This window comes from Mytilinidion resinicola (genome assembly GCF_010093595.1).
Source record: "Mytilinidion resinicola strain CBS 304.34 unplaced genomic scaffold BDZ99scaffold_2, whole genome shotgun sequence".
In the NCBI taxonomy this organism is placed as follows: domain Eukaryota; kingdom Fungi; phylum Ascomycota; class Dothideomycetes; order Mytilinidiales; family Mytilinidiaceae; genus Mytilinidion; species Mytilinidion resinicola.
The window spans coordinates 2,532,741-2,547,617 of record NW_022985438.1 but is presented as its reverse complement, the minus strand read 5'-3'; the positions used below and the strand labels follow the sequence as shown (position 1 = coordinate 2,547,617).

General features: G+C 50.5%; 5 protein-coding genes across 5 annotated transcripts; 1 reads left to right on the top strand and 4 right to left on the bottom strand.

Moving 5' to 3' along the window:
- Window positions 1-696: 696 nt before the first annotated feature.
- BDZ99DRAFT_458377 (uncharacterized protein) lies at window positions 697-2,581 on the bottom strand. Its single transcript, XM_033718901.1, has one exon. It carries the CDS (start codon window positions 2,149-2,151, stop codon window positions 1,045-1,047), a length of 1,107 nt encoding a protein of 368 aa, XP_033583479.1. The 5' UTR covers window positions 2,152-2,581; the 3' UTR covers window positions 697-1,044.
- A 376-nt stretch (window positions 2,582-2,957) lies between these two features.
- On the top strand, window positions 2,958-5,016 carry BDZ99DRAFT_494329 (uncharacterized protein; the record flags this gene model as incomplete). Its single annotated transcript, XM_033723304.1, has 3 exons — window positions 2,958-3,396; window positions 3,449-3,947; window positions 4,449-5,016. Exons 1-3 carry the CDS (start codon window positions 3,390-3,392, stop codon window positions 5,014-5,016), a joined length of 1,074 nt encoding a protein of 357 aa, XP_033583478.1. The 5' UTR covers window positions 2,958-3,389.
- A 368-nt stretch (window positions 5,017-5,384) lies between these two features.
- On the bottom strand, window positions 5,385-6,280 carry BDZ99DRAFT_138051 (uncharacterized protein). The gene has a single exon (XM_033712664.1). It carries the CDS (start codon window positions 6,161-6,163, stop codon window positions 5,621-5,623), a length of 543 nt encoding a protein of 180 aa, XP_033583477.1. The 5' UTR covers window positions 6,164-6,280; the 3' UTR covers window positions 5,385-5,620.
- An 801-nt stretch (window positions 6,281-7,081) lies between these two features.
- Window positions 7,082-8,445, bottom strand: BDZ99DRAFT_494327 (SET domain-containing protein). The gene has a single exon (XM_033723303.1). The coding sequence runs from the start codon at window positions 8,358-8,360 to the stop codon at window positions 7,371-7,373; it is 990 nt and encodes a 329-aa protein (XP_033583476.1). The 5' UTR covers window positions 8,361-8,445; the 3' UTR covers window positions 7,082-7,370.
- A 914-nt stretch (window positions 8,446-9,359) lies between these two features.
- Window positions 9,360-13,702, bottom strand: BDZ99DRAFT_433829 (uncharacterized protein). Its single transcript, XM_033717412.1, has 3 exons — window positions 13,427-13,702; window positions 11,204-13,286; window positions 9,360-11,031 (listed from the first exon to the last, which is right to left on the bottom strand). Exons 1-3 carry the CDS (start codon window positions 13,671-13,673, stop codon window positions 9,684-9,686), a joined length of 3,678 nt encoding a protein of 1,225 aa, XP_033583475.1. The 5' UTR covers window positions 13,674-13,702; the 3' UTR covers window positions 9,360-9,683.
- Window positions 13,703-14,877: the final 1,175 nt, after the last annotated feature.

Here is a 14,877-nt window from a genome sequence, read left to right as displayed (position 1 = left end):
CTTCTTCTTCTTCTTCTTCTTCTTCTTCTTCTTCTTCTTCTTCTTCTTCTTCTTCTTCTTCTTCTTCTTCTTCTTCTTCTTCTTTTTGTCTTGCCTGTGCTAATCGCTCATAACGTTTTGGGATATCTCTTCCCGATAGATAGCGGGTCTCGTACTTCGGTCCTTTCGGGCAAGCCGACGACATGGTGTAGAGAGATTAAAGGAATTTTATCTAGCAGTGGCTGTAACCTAGTCACTGCAGTAGTAGAAGCTGCTCGGATGACTGGTGCGGCGCGATGGCCCATATATTCCAGCCTTAGGTAGAAGGCAATCGACTCGACCCCGCACGTTTGCCTGATTGAACGACTTGTTTTGATATGATTTGCCGTCATGCATGAATATGCGCATCTTGCGCCAACCGCTTCGAACAGTCAATCACAACACTGCGCTCGAGGACACCGTATCGTGATAGGTGCTGGGCTACTGCTGGACGCATCACATGGGGCATCCCGACCTGCACTTCGAGCTGGGGTACGCAAACCTATTCGATGGGCGATATAGCGGCCCCGGTGCCGCGCGGTGCGCGCTTCGAGGAGAGGGCTTTCCTGATATAGCCGTCATCATCACTATATTCCATTTACGTTGACCTCTCCTGCGGAATAAACACGCTATCACTCCTTGGATCTAACCTTCTACCATAGCCTCACTTAAATACACTGCCCAGACTGAAATTCCAATTCACCGATAGTCTCGAAGGAAGATCCACTCATCACCGCTAAAATCGGAGCAGGAGCAGTTCAGTTCCTTGAATTGGACATGAAAGTGCATGCGTACGGATTGGAGCGTGATAGTAGCTATTGCGTATCTCATGAGGAGTACAGTGCCTCTAATTTCAGCAGTTCCTAGCGTAGAAGCCTAATCAAGCGCCACATGGACGCCTTGAAATGCGACAAATCCACCAGCCAACAAGTATATCCCGCCATCTCTATATAATCCTTCAATCTAGTCACATTCTCCGCGTACAACACCGTAATGCGTAAAACATATAGATTTCTTCATGCTCCCTCAAAAATGCGAATGGCCAAACCTTGGTCTCGGAATCCGCCCCCGCCGCACAGCTCTAAATTCCCTTTTCACCACCTTCCCATCCTGACACTTGGTCCCCGCAGCCACGGCCTGCCAGACCGCCTTGCCGTGGTCGCAGAGTCCGAACTGCTCGGTACCATTGCATACAACCATGCCATCCGTGGGACAGGATGTCGTGGTCCCGGTGCCAACAGCCGCTGGGGCTGTTCCCACGACACTGCTAGGTGACTCCGGTGCCGAAGGCGTAGCGGTGACCGCGATGAGGGTGGTAAGAGTAGATGTTGAAGGAGAGGGAGCCTCAGCTGCGCTGGACGCACCGGGGGCGAAGACGCCGCCGGCGCCACCAGATGGCGCAGGCACTGCCGTTGTCGCCGAATTCGCAGCCGAGTTCGCGGCCTTGGGCGCGCCGATATTCTTGCCAACGAAAGTCTTGCCGCAGCCCGCGCCGACCGGCTTCGCGGCCTTGGAAGCATCACCGTTCTTCTCTACCACCTCTCCCGGATCGGGGAAGATAGTGTCATGGCTCGTGAACGTACACTCGGCCTCCGTGACATCTTTACTCGCGACGAGCATATCGGGGAGTTTTTCAAGCCCGCTCGCGTCCTTCGCCCCACCCGAAACGGTAATCGGCGCGCAGTTCATGTAGAACTCCCCCGTCACCTGCGCCAGCCAGCTCCACGCCAGCGTCACCTCCCCATTCGGCACCACTGCGGGGATCTCAAAGTTAAACTCCTTGGTTGTGTCGGTCGGATCCGGGCACCCGCCCTCAAAGCTCTTGATGACTTTGAACGCCGAGTTTGGTGTCGGGATGGCGTCGGTGGTGATGCTGAGCTGGCAGCTGCCGCCGCCGTGGGGGACGGTGCCGCCGATGCTTAGGACTTGCTTCTGGCCGACGGTCATGGGGGTGGTGGTATCGGAAAGGAAGGCAGGCTCGTTGGTGGGGTTGCATGGATATTGCGAGGAGAGTATGATGGGGGCGTTTTCGCGGCGGAGAGGAGCGAGGTTGAAAGGAACAGGTTGTTCGAGGTGCATGTGGGCCAGCGTTGTGAGGGGGGCGACGAGAAGGAGGAGAGTTGTCGGGTACATGGTGGTCTTGGGAAACATGGTATTTCGTAGGTGTGGAAATAGATACAGTGCGTCGTGAGGGTTGGTGTAGATGAAGTGAAGGGAGAAGGCTGCGCAGAACGAGAACGATCACTTTTTGGCAAAGGAAAGAAACGGCTCTAGACCTGCTAGGAGCGCAACAAAAGGAGTGACTCGAGCACAACAGAAAGTAAAGCAAAGAAAGACGTAGAGATCGTGAGAGTGAGCGTGGCAGCAAAGAAGAATTCAATTCATAGTCGCGGTCTTATACTTATACCGCTGCCTGCTACACATTCATCATTAACGCCCACCCACCCAAAAGAGTACGACAATCCATCATTCCCCACTAAAGTAGTTTCCGAACTGCAGTTCAGCGCTCGGCATGTTTCGACTCTGCTAAGAGGCACAGCAAAATAAGTGGCCTCACTGTAGCTGAAACGCGGGAGCGGGCCGTTTGCGAAGATAGCAGCCATACAATTCTCCAAACGCTGTTCCGATCAGCGGCAGGCAATGCAGGTACACTAGCGCGCGCTCGGTGGGGATCATGCGGAGTATTTTGAGGCTCCCGGGTGTGTTAGGCGGTTAGATGGAGGAACGTTGGTGGCCGGGGTTTCAGTGGTCGTCGGCTAGAGCTTTCTCCGGTGGTGTCACGGCATCGAAGGAACTCCACTGTGGTAGATGCAAGGCTGTGCCGCAATTCGAAATAGAAGCTGTGTATCACTATGCAATTTCTAGACATATCATTGAACGGCGAAGCAGACCTCACGTGATGTAAAGCCCACGTGACTGTTCGGCAAATGCCGTTCTCCTATTGGACATTCCCACGCCCCTGACAGCTATCTTCAGCTTCAACTCCAAGTATTCGATCGAGACTAGCTGCTTGAACGCATCTTCGTACACCAACCTCTTTAAAGCGAGGTACAATCTCAATTGCTATAAGTATCATTGGTGCTCGGGGTACTCGGTCTTTGCGACGGTCTGGCCTTTGAAGCGCCTGTAACTTCGGGTTTAGACTTGAAACACCGTCACCTTGTCTACATCAGCAAGGCTTTTAGACGTATACTCATGCTCCTCTTCAGAACATCTCAATAGTTTTCTATCGTTGTCTTGCTCTGATCTTTTCCGTCCATCTCATCTTGCTACGTTAACAATTAGTAACCCGTGGTCCTTTTGACAGATCCTCAACGCGTCATTCACGCTTAACGACCTCTATTCCCACAGGAGCCATCTCCCTACCTACCATGTCTTGTAAAATCCACACTACTCCATAGATCTCATAGCTCGCCCTAATCTACCACAGTCCTCAACTCCACCGCCACTCTTCAACACCGCACCCCCATTCCCCCAACTGCCACGCTCTCCCAATGCCTCACACTCCTTCATAACCACGACTTCTGCATCCGCCTCGACCCCGAACTAGCCCACTACGAAGAAGTCGCCCCACACACTATCTCCCCTTCCCCCAACACCAAGATCTACAAAATCACCGATCACATGCACACACTACCACGAGGGCTCTGGGACACCACCGTATCCTTCACGGCCGAAATGACAGACATAGAAAATGGGTTGGAGTGGGTGATCAAAGCACCGCTGGGGCTGGTGCAGACCAGCTTTTGGAGGGTCGTGCCGGCCGAGGAGCGGGATAAGGTCGAGGAACCGGCGACGGAGCTGGTGATTGTGGAGGATGTGGAGATCAAGGCGTCGAGGTTATTGGTGGGGACGGTGAAAGGGAAGTGTGAGAGTAATTATAGGGGGATACATGCAAAATTTTTGGAGCATTTGAAGGCGTTGGGGGAGTGAGTGATGTAGAGGGTTTTATTTTGTGGAGATCGTTCAATTGTGTTGCTGATAGATCGTAGAGCCGAAATGCAATCCCTCGTCATAGATATCCGTATACTCGTGTACCGCTGCATGAGGAGCCTCGTAGTATTTTCAGCACTCCGAATGAGAGAGAAGTCCGGCATTTCGGACAACTAGTGAACTCGCGAGGCTGTCGGTCCATATTGATGGATCGTAAAAGCCATATGCGTAGTACGTTACAGAGGAGCTAATATGATTAGCCACAGATAGCTACCTTGACAGTACGGAAAGACACTCGTGAACGAATAGTAATATGGACAGAATGAATGAGGTCTCTCGGGTTCAGGTACTGGAACACGAATACCTAACTGAGCTTCGCGGGGTTGCTTCTTGTCGCCGTGATATTGAGACGAAAAGTTGACATAAGTGTTAAAAGCGTGAGGGTGATGGAGAATCACGTCTCATCTTTATCACTTACCATAGCTAATCAAAACAAGTCCTTCCGCGCGATCAAACTATCAGCCTCCACGCACTATACCTGCTAAGCATCATGTATTCCCTTACGAATGTCATGCTAATAGCAATGATGACTCTCAGGTGAGTTCGCGGCGCTACCTCGTGCGCCTCTCAACGCTGAGTATAGTCCTCAAAAGCTCCCTCCCTCTCGCACTGCCAGCTCCACCTGGGTATCCCTACCCAAGCTCGTCAGCAAAGCCACTCACTACGATCACGATCTCCAACTCGGGTGTCCTGGTCTGGACACCTTCGAAAACGGTGGAGTCCCTTTCATCAACGACGAGTAGCAAGTTCTCAGTCAAGCCATCATCATCGTCTTACTGGCCAACGACCCCCAAGACATCTTCTTCTCCAACGCCAACGCCGAGTTCGAGCCCGACGCTAAGCAGCTATAATTGGGCGAAGACGTCTTCTACGCCAGTTATTACGACGACGTCGAAGCCGACATCTACACCGACACAACCCCCAACGAATAACTGCATCTCTTCGTTGGGGATACAGTTCTGCTTTACCGCGCGAAGCACCTCGGGTGGGAGCTTTGTGAGCTAGAACTATGGGATTCGACTACCAAGACAAGCGCGATGAATGTTGTCTTGTTTTTCGAAGCCAGGCTTGAAGATTGGCAGACTTCGGGGAGCTTCTGTACGTATCCTACTAGGCTGTTTGTGAATAAAAAATCCATCGCTTATGAAAGCATCATGAGAGTTCCGATGATTGCTTGTAACGGGTGCATGTAAAACGGAAGAAAATATTGGAGAGACTCAAAGTTGGGAATTTGATTTGGTGTGTAACGAAACATGCCTCAAAGACGACTATGTAGACTACTCCTTGTACGCCATGCTCACAAAAGTACCCGTAAATCGTGATGCGGAAAAGTTACTGAGCCGAGACAAAGGTGAAATCGAGACCATGAAGAAAGAAGGAGAGTTTTACAGCAGTGCCCGTTTTTCCCATCCCATCACCACATGCTGACCATTTAATGCTCACGAAACTCGTTCCTTTCTCATCTCCCACTCGCATCCGCAGATCAATCCTTGGACAGGCCAACGCCCGATTTCGACAGTAAAGAGGCAATTCCACACACCACATGCACGCTGACATAGTACACCGTTCGAACAGCGAGGTCGGCAAAGTCGCTCGGGGTCAAGGTCGATCAGGTCTTCCTCTTCTTCTTCGCGCCTCCTTCACCGCCAATGCGCTCGACAAACTCATCATGGTCAAGCGTCTCGATGCCCAGTTCCTCGATCTGATCCAGCTTCTTCGGGCCTGCGTTAGCGCCGAGCACGACGAGGTCCGTGTTCTTGCTGATTGACTTGACAAGCTTGCCGCCATAGGCGGTCACCAACGCGTCGAGCTGCTTGCGAGTGACGTGGGGATCTGTCGGGACGCCGGTCACAACGACGGTCTGGCCGGCAAGAGAGTCGCCGGAGCCAGAGAGGAGTTCTTCGATGCGTTCAGCAAGCTCGGATTTGTCGCCGTCGGCAGCCTTGGCTTTCGGTGCCGCTTTGGCCTTGGGGGCCGCCGCCGCCTTCGTGGCCTTGGCCTTGGGTTCCGCCTTCTTCATCTCGACTTCGTGCACCTCTGCGCCATCGAGCTCGTCGGCGGCATCGTTGGCGGCGGATTCGTCGGCGTAAGCAGCGGTCGGGGCACCGTCTTGGACGATGACGTAGACGTGGGACAAGGCTTTTGGAGGCATTGTTGCGAGGATCTGGTTGGCAGAAGGTAGAGTTGGAGTGTGGATTGGGATGTGAGATGGCTTTTCGAAGTGAGAGCACTGTTGTTTTTATATGTTGTGATGAGGTGAGCGGCGCGGGTTTTGCAGCCTGGCAGCCTTGATCTAACAGGGGTGGATCAGGCACCCAGAGGCGCTAAGTCGCCAGATCACGTGCCACATGCAGTAATTGCCATACAAGATATTCCTTCTAGCTACGCTTTATCGCCACTTCTAGGGATACTGAAAGTCTTGCTGGCTGGTGCCTTGAATTTGCTGACCTTAGGGCCAGAAAATTGGCCATCTGTCGAAGCACCCCGGACGGCTTCACAGGCAGCTAAGCTTGAGATCGATCAGCAAGCATATAGAAGTTGCGTTTTGCTTTGGCCTCTTTCGCGATGATGCTGATATGAGTCTTCATATATATTCGAACGCCCAAAAATGCCTCAACGCAACAAAGCAGTTGCGGAGGTGTGTATACAGGCCTGTCTTCGAACCTGGTGTCCTTGAACGATCTGATTCAAGGACATTTAGGAAAAAACGCCACCGGTTCTTTTTGCGGCCCAAATCACAATCTTGGAAGGCAGCTCTTTCCGAAGACGTTGTCAGTGATAGTTTCGGGTCTTTGGAAGGCATTGCATTCTCGAAGCGAGCGTTGAGAGATTGAGGAAGTGCTTCTTTCCGTTACTCAGTCAAGAAAAGGGATCCTGTGGGCAGTGTCATGGCTCATTTCAAAGATTGAGGCTATTTCTGTCACTGCGAGGTGATTCTCGCAGCGCCACATGTCTCACCGCTCCCCCTTTTACACTTCGCCAATCGAAAGATTTCTCAAGTTTGCGACACCTGCCAAGTATTGCCAGACAGTTTTGTCCTTTCAATCCATTGCCAATTCGAACAAGAAATGATTCATACGATTTTGGAAATCCAATAGTTAACAAAATACAATAAACTATACATGTGCGACGCGAAACAAACCTTGACTCGAACGCAAGCTCTATACGCCCATTATCACGAGAGCCACGTAGTCTTTCGGCTTTGCTAAAGAGCTGTCACCTCTCCTGTAAAGTCGACTCAGTTACTTCTGACCCCAATTATTTCTTGGAACTTCTCAGGGACTTCCCGCAGTCCGGGTCCTAGTACTGACTCCCCTCCAACTTATCAAGTCCGTTTCTTGAGAAGAGCCCTAAAGAGTCTACATCTCATCTTCCTCATCCGCACTGTCCATCTCCTCTTCCTCGTCAGCACTGTCCCCCTCCTGATATGGGTTATCGCACGATTTAGTACCGCATCGACATTTATTGTCGCTCTCGAAGAAGCCCTCGCCATAGTCCACGGTAACTTGCCTCCCTGCCTTAATCTTCTGCGTTGTCTCGCAGGTTAGTAGACGGGTGCGTCCAACCCGAGCTTCTAGGAACTCCGTATTCGGTTCGCAGCTGTGATTGATAAACCTCGTCCAGCTGCCGTACTTCCACACATCAATGTAAGCGTATGGCTGCTGCTTGACGTCTTGGTAGGGACCAATTTCCAACTTACATTCGTAGTGCTTCGCTGAGCCTGACGCCTTATGAGTCGAAGGACGGAGCAGACCAGCCAGCTCTCCAACGACGACGCGTGCATCTACGTCCTTCAAGGCGAACACTCCGACTCCCATGTCAGGGATTTCCCGGAGCTCGAAGTTGTCCCTCCAGGTCACAGCTTGATGCTCCTGCCATTCTTCAATTTCACAACCACAGTCGACATCTCGTGGGTGAGCGCGGCAGTTGGCGCAGACAGCCTCGCGCGAATATGCCATCGTAAGGTCACTAGTTTGAGTGGGGGGCCACGGTGCTCCGTTTGGCCAAATTCCAGGCTTCTTGATTTTAGCCCACTCGGTTGGACGGATGAAGTTCTTGTTAACTTCTACCGGGTAGACAAGACCTTCGGTGTCATTGACTCTGAAGTTAGGAACTTGATGGTATTGATCTTCGGCATAGCGTGCCATAAAGTAGTCTTGGGAGCCCCTTGTATTTGCCCTTTTGGTACTTGGCTTCTTCTGTGGCTTATCGTCCTCAACCTCTTCCTCGAGTTTGTGTTTCCGTGTTGTTCGTTGAAGTGGTAGGGTAATCTGGGTGGTATCGGCAATATTTGTTTCGCTACCTTTGGTCTTTCCCGAGCGGCCAGACTTTCGTGCTTTTAGTGACATGGTTGAAGACGTGATGAAGGAAAGCTAAAGAGGTGGGATAGGTGATAGTGATGGTTGAGGTGGTGGGAAGGCTAATTTTAAGGAGAAAGTATTGCAAAAAACATTGTTAAATAGAGGAATAAAGACAGGGAGGGAGAAATGAATATTGACGCGGACGGCCTTTCATGGCGCCAGTGTTCAATGAATTACAGTGTATATTCGTCTGCATAATTCACATAATGCTTGACGGTGATACTTTGAAAGTGAATATATAAGTCGACGAAGAAAACAAGCTCTATATTAAGCATCCTCTATATTGGGCGAACCAACTAAGTAGGGCTTTTAGATCTTTCGGCCTATCATCTCGTGATTTGTTAAGGATTATCTGGACTGTGGGAGACTAAAATGGGTGTCTCCGGCCAGAAAGTATAGGGAACAACAAAGAACTGGATAAACTGGACTGACATAGTGACAAAGACGGCGGTTTTTGAGACAATAGCTGAAAGAGATTTTGCGTAGCTGTTCTCATTCTTTGTGTAATTGTGTTGGTGATGGTGGGATTCTCCAATGCGATACTTTGTCGTCGACAGGTGTTTCGAGAGGCCCATCATAGCTACAACGCTTTATTAGAGGTCTTAGTGTTACACCCCGACTGCATTTCATGGAGAAAGGGCAGGCGCTGCACAAAAAAGCCGTCGTGAACGGGCGCATGTGAATGCGGTTTGTATTCTTGCCGCTGTGGCTTCGTAAAGCGTTGAAGAAATTTGAGGGAAACGGCGCGAGAGCCAAGACCCAGCAAAGGACATACAGCACATCGTTCCCAGCTTCAATGAAGATCAGGACCAAATTATCTTTCGACTCACCTGTGGCGCCATACTGCAGACAAGCTATCCCTAGTCAAACATCAAGCTCTAGTCGCGGCGATGAAGAGTAGCACTTAAAACGGCAACAGTGTAGCGATCGGCGGAGGTATTCATAATGAGATCCAGACGTGCAGTTCACCAAATAGGAAAAACGAGTCAGAGAAAGCATCTGGTGGATGTTGATTTTGATTTTTTTTTTTATAGCCTGGACATGATCAAACGGTCCAGCATTTGAAAGGTTTGATGTAGCATGTTTGGGTATGAGTTCGCCGCAAGCTTTCCCCCAGGCGCCCCAAGTCCGTAGAAGCAAACTGCTATGATCCAAATAGTGTACAAGTGATCACCTAGACAAGCGCTGTTGCATTAGTCGGTAAGATCATCTTAAGTCATTTAGCCGTTGGTATTAGCACGGTGTCCTCCAGGTAGCCTAGAAGACAAGTAAGTTCCGTATGATCCAATAGCAAAGTGTCCTCCTAGTAGCTTAGAAGGCAAGTAAGCCCCTCATAGTCCAGATACTAGCTTCAATCTTTTCCACGGGCCAGTTCCCTTCGATGGCGACAGCAATGGCCTGTTTTTGGTCCCTAGAAAGCAAGAGGAATCGTTCGCACAGATCCCCGTCAACCACACCTTTCACAGGCGCGTAATATCCACGGTATGCGAGATGGTCGCGCCCAGCAAGCGGCTTGTCTTCTTTGCGCATAGCAAGCTCGAGCTCTTGAAACATCGTGAGGTCTTTTCGACGGCCGAAAGGAACGAACACACCCAAGGTACCCTGGAGCCCTGCCCAGAAAATGACGTCTTCACCTCCGGGAGTGAGAGGAGTTTTCTGGACAGCCATTGGTATGTCCTGTGTGAAGTAGTGCATCATCAGCTCGAAACGATTCGGCGTACCGCCGAGGTAGCCCTTCTGTAGTAAATGTATGCCTTCGCCTTCTTCGTCTGCATTTGTCGAAACATCCGGTGGGCATCGAAGCATCCATATATTTCCGAATTTGTCGCCTCCAACGGTCGTCTCGTAGTCAGTCATTCCGGAGCATGTAGTGTATCGAGCAATAGAATCGTCAACAAACGCGATCAGTCGATTGCCCTGTCCCTTGTGGACGACGTATGTTAAGCTCTCGCGCTGATCCGCACAGACGATGCGACTTCCTTGAGTGTGGAGTTGCATGATACAACTTGGTGTTGCTTTCTCCAACAAGCTTTTGCGCAGCAGCTGCTTCATGCCTATGTCGTAGAGGGCTAAGTCCGGCCCAAGACCGACAGCTAACATTCCTTTGAATGCAAGCAGAGCGAGAGGGAGCTTTGGCAGCTTTGTCTTGTGGACTAACTCGAGCGAACGACCGTTTTCCAAAATTCGGTAGATCCGGATGAAGTTCTCGTGCTGTGTTGCCGGCCATCCAATGTTTTTGCCTGTGCCCACTGCGAGGAAGGTCTCAGACTCTCGGCTGTCGAACGGAACCATGACTATGCTAACAGCTGCTTCATTGTTATCCAGTTCAAAAGACTTGACCACAGCCTTGCCTTCGACTGGATCAACGATCTCTATGCATGACGACCAATGAAATTCGGAGTAAGGATATCCAAAATTCTCTGGAAGGAGTTCGGTTTCGTCATCTTCCTCTTTCGTCACGCCGTTCTTTTTGCCACTCTCGATAGCTTTATGTTTGGCATCTTCGATAAGTTGCTGTCGCATTTTTGGTGCCAATGTGTGGTTCTCACGCTCGATGACGTAAAACAGTGAGTTGTGAGACACAAATCGATGCGGCGTATATGTGAGAGGTATCGAATCCTGGGTGATGTTGCTCCGGATTTCGTCGATTGCAAAAATTCTACGAAGTTAGCATGATGCCAATATAGAGTAATAGTCGAGAAAGGTGTATGAAGAACAGTATCAGAAGGAACAATTGGAATTTTGGATATATCCTCATAAAGAATAGGAATTGTAAAAATCATCATGATGGAAGGTGGTGATGGGGGCACAAATGAAGAAGGGATGCTTACCGAAGCTCATCCTCGTGGATGCCAATCATTCCCTCGAATTGAGAGCTACTAAATGTCCAAGCAGATTCGAGAGGTAGGTAGCTGATCGGCGTGAGAGCCAGGCTGTTGTTCTTGGGATCTGAATATCCAAGCCATGGCCTGGAGGTGAGGATAAGAATCGCGTTTTCCTTCTTGACCACGCAAGGTACGATCTTGACTGGCTTGTGTCCTAAGAACTTTTTTCGAATCTCGCTCATAGTTCCATCATGCTCGTCTAGGGCGGTACGAATATATATACCGGATATCAAGCCGACATGCAAATAGAGAGTGGACCCCTGGCTTGACCGATCTTTCATTGACATAATGGCAAGGGAGCTGGGTGGTGATGAAGTAAGCTGAATTGATTGCTGCTTCAATCGGTGACCAGTCCTGGCATCAGGAACCAAAGAAAGAATCTGGATTGCCTGATCATCGGTTCCAACAGCGAGCAAGTCGGATCGTACTCGGCCTTCAGGAATTTGCCCAAGACCGAGACAGAGAATCGTACCGTCCATCTTCGACTCATCGGTACTCTTAGCAAGAGCTCCATCGGAGTCGCACTCGAAATAATAGATCTCGCCGGAGCTTAGCGCAATCGCCACCTGTCTGTTATTGGTTGCGCATGTCACGATCGTTCTATGTTGAGGAGCATGCCAGTCCGAAGCTACCTTATCGGCGTTGATATGGCGGATGCCTCGTGGATGGATTTGTAGCAGGTTGTCTGGTCCCCACTGCTGAACCGCGAGAGTGGTAGTTTCCTTCATGAATCCACTGTCTGTCACTTCCTCGACATCCTCGCCAATACTGAGAACAAGAGTCATGGAAACTAACGACAACACGATATAGGAATCGTGCACATCATCCACGGTCATTTTTGTCGTCCAGACGGCCGACGCGGGCTGGGGCAACTGAGACTCCACGAGATCCAAGACCGCCAGGCTATTTCTTACAGTCTTGAGAGAACTGCGAGCTCCAGTGCCACAAAGGGTGTAAATTTGCGGCGCGTCTTCATTAGAGAGATTGACGACCTTGGCTGCCATGACTGGGTTCAAGTCCTGCATAGTTTCAACGGGGTTCAAGTTCCGCAGAGGGCGAGGCTGGAAAAAAGCGGGTTTGGCGTCCACAGCAGGATCAGCTGGGTAGTTGTCACTGTGGAACCATGGATCATCGTCTGCGTCGCCGAGTGCCTCAAGTTCGTACAAAATCCGGCTTCCGCTCTCGCACGCAACAAACAAGAATCCCGACCGAAGCAGACAAAGACTGGACGCAACCGGCACGGTGTCAAAGTATTTGATTTTAAGTCTCTTAACAGCGCCGTTGGGATTGGCTTTCGTTTCTTCCAATTCCAATGCTACCTTGAATAGGTCACCGTCCTCCGTCTGGAGCAGGTAGAAGAACCCACCACCCTTGATGGAATACATGGTTCCTGCGACAATTTGTCGTCGGCGGTTCGGATTCTCTGTGGCTCCTGAACGACGCGGAATTACCACGCGAAAGGCTTCCTGATTCATATGGCGATAAGTGATGTTGTCCACTCCACAGACGAGCGCTCCACTTGGTCCATTCGTTCCGCCTGGGACTCGGAAGAGGATGTGAGATGTTCGGTCTACTGTGTCGGCCCACAAGCGCACAACGTGGTTGAGACCTAGATCTAGCTGATAATAGACCAGTTGCTTCTCATACTCCTCGTATGCTACGCCCGTGGCGTCCTGTTCGATTTCTGAGTAGTCGACTTCCAGGGCCGCGAAGATGGGGTTTTCGTAGCCGACGTCTAAGCCTAGCAGAGCGTAGACGAATGTCTGCGGCTTGTGTGCCTCGAGTGGCGACGATATTGTAAAACCCTGTGTAGGATGGCGGTTCAGGATCCACACAAGTTTATTCTTCTCGACAGAGGCAAGCATGCATGCTCTGCCCTTTGGATCGGCAACGAGGTATTGTCCAGGAATAACACGCCGAACACCGGATTTGCCGAAGGTTTCGAGATGGATCTGTTCAAATTGCTTCTTCTCGTGCACGTATTCGAGGACCACGACGCGACCAGAATCGGAGGAAACTATGATGAAATCTACGACCGGTCAGCAAAAATTCGGCGCATGCTACGTTCAAAAAACAATTGAGGCGGAATGCGCGAGGTGGCGTTGCTGCTGCTCAGCGTATTTCAAGAAACCAGATAAACATTGAATGAATGTGCACTAGTCCACGTACCTTTCTTGGCTGAATGAGGACGGTAGCTTGCTATTCCCCGGATGATTCCAAATATGTCGTGCGTATGGTGAATGATGAATCCGTTTTGGAGACGGGATACCTCGAATATTGTGAGAAGCGACCCGTTCGCTGACAAGATTTGCTGTCTACCCAAGCCAGCAAAGTCTCCCACGATGGCCTGAGTAGTTGCTGATGGCGGCGACAGCGTCAGGGAGTACATGCATAGTGAAGACAGGACGCTCGCCATGATGGGCGGCGGTGGGCACTGGCCCGGCGAAAGGACTGGAGAAAAGAGAGCAGTGGCAGCAAGACAGATTGTGCCTACCTCGCCCGGCGCGGAGAGAGGATCTCTGTCTTCGCCTAGGTTGAGGCAGCGAAGGAGAGGTTGCTGGTGAAGCGGTGGAGGGGAGGTGGGGAGTAGAGCTCGACGAAGCTCGACGTTGTAAATAATCTTCGCGACGTCGCTAGTTTGACCGCTAAGCTACTTTCGAATAGTGGACCCTACCCTTGGCTTCCTCCCCGTCACTTCGCCGTCTCATTGCCTCTTAGAGGTCCTGAAGCTGCACGCATCGCTCGCCTTTGGTCAGAGCTGTCTACTTCATACGCTTAATGCTATAGTGAATTTGCTGCAATATGGTCAAGAGACAAGCAAAACGCGTACTCTAGACTATTCCAACACCGCAAGAGCGACATTAATCCGTCACTCTTTTTGTGCATCCATATCAGATTCACTACTTCTTCGGCGCCATTCTGGATTGCTAGCCCTGCCAACCAGAAGTGGCTCATTTGGTCGCCCACTAAGCCAAAATTCTGGCATGACGTGACTGATAACTCCTCCAGACTTCTGGACAGCCAGCGATGTATTGTAAAGAAAGGCAAAAAGGAATACAGGCTTTGGTGGACCACTGTGACTTCGTAGAACTACGCTAGCTCCCTTTCCTACATAATGAACCCCATCGGTCTCATGGTACTGTGAGCCGCCACTCTAAAGCTCTTCAAGATAGAACGCTCCTGGAGGTCCTACCATGACTATTGGCCATTAGAATTCGTCATGGTAAACTTTGGACAGGTTTGGAATCTTCCCTTTCAAAATGTTGCAATCCATGTCTGACATTCCTTCGTGCTCGATTCCTTTCATTTTGCAAACTTCTTGTTCACAGCAACTACTTAAGTCTGGCGCAACGGGTCCTCTGATAATTTTCATCCTGAAGTAACCTCTCTTCATCAGCGTCCATTTAATCACCGTGCGCCACGCTGTCACTCATGGCGAGCGACAAACCCGAAGCGAGTGATGTAAGTATCTGAGACGGCAGTAACTCTCACGCATGCATTTCACTAATGCGATTCATAGGAGGAATACAGTCTCCAAGAACAGAGCAGTAAACTGGCTGAACAGTTGAGTCTGGATCTGGATAAGCAGGGTAAAGAAGAGAAACCTTGGTCGACCCAAA

Coding starts and splice junctions, on each gene's coding strand:
- BDZ99DRAFT_138051 (XM_033712664.1), bottom strand. CDS start 6,163: ATGCCTCCAAAAGCCTTGTCCCACGTCTACGTCATCGTCCAAGACGGT.
- BDZ99DRAFT_494327 (XM_033723303.1), bottom strand. CDS start 8,360: ATGTCACTAAAAGCACGAAAGTCTGGCCGCTCGGGAAAGACCAAAGGT.
- BDZ99DRAFT_433829 (XM_033717412.1), bottom strand. CDS start 13,673: ATGGCGAGCGTCCTGTCTTCACTATGCATGTACTCCCTGACGCTGTCG. Junction 13,287..13,426: donor TCCTCATTCAGCCAAGAAAG/GTACGTGGACTA, acceptor GACCGGTCGTAG/ATTTCATCATAGTTTCCTCC. Junction 11,032..11,203: donor ATCCACGAGGATGAGCTTCG/GTAAGCATCCCT, acceptor CTAACTTCGTAG/AATTTTTGCAATCGACGAAA.
- BDZ99DRAFT_458377 (XM_033718901.1), bottom strand. CDS start 2,151: ATGTACCCGACAACTCTCCTCCTTCTCGTCGCCCCCCTCACAACGCTG.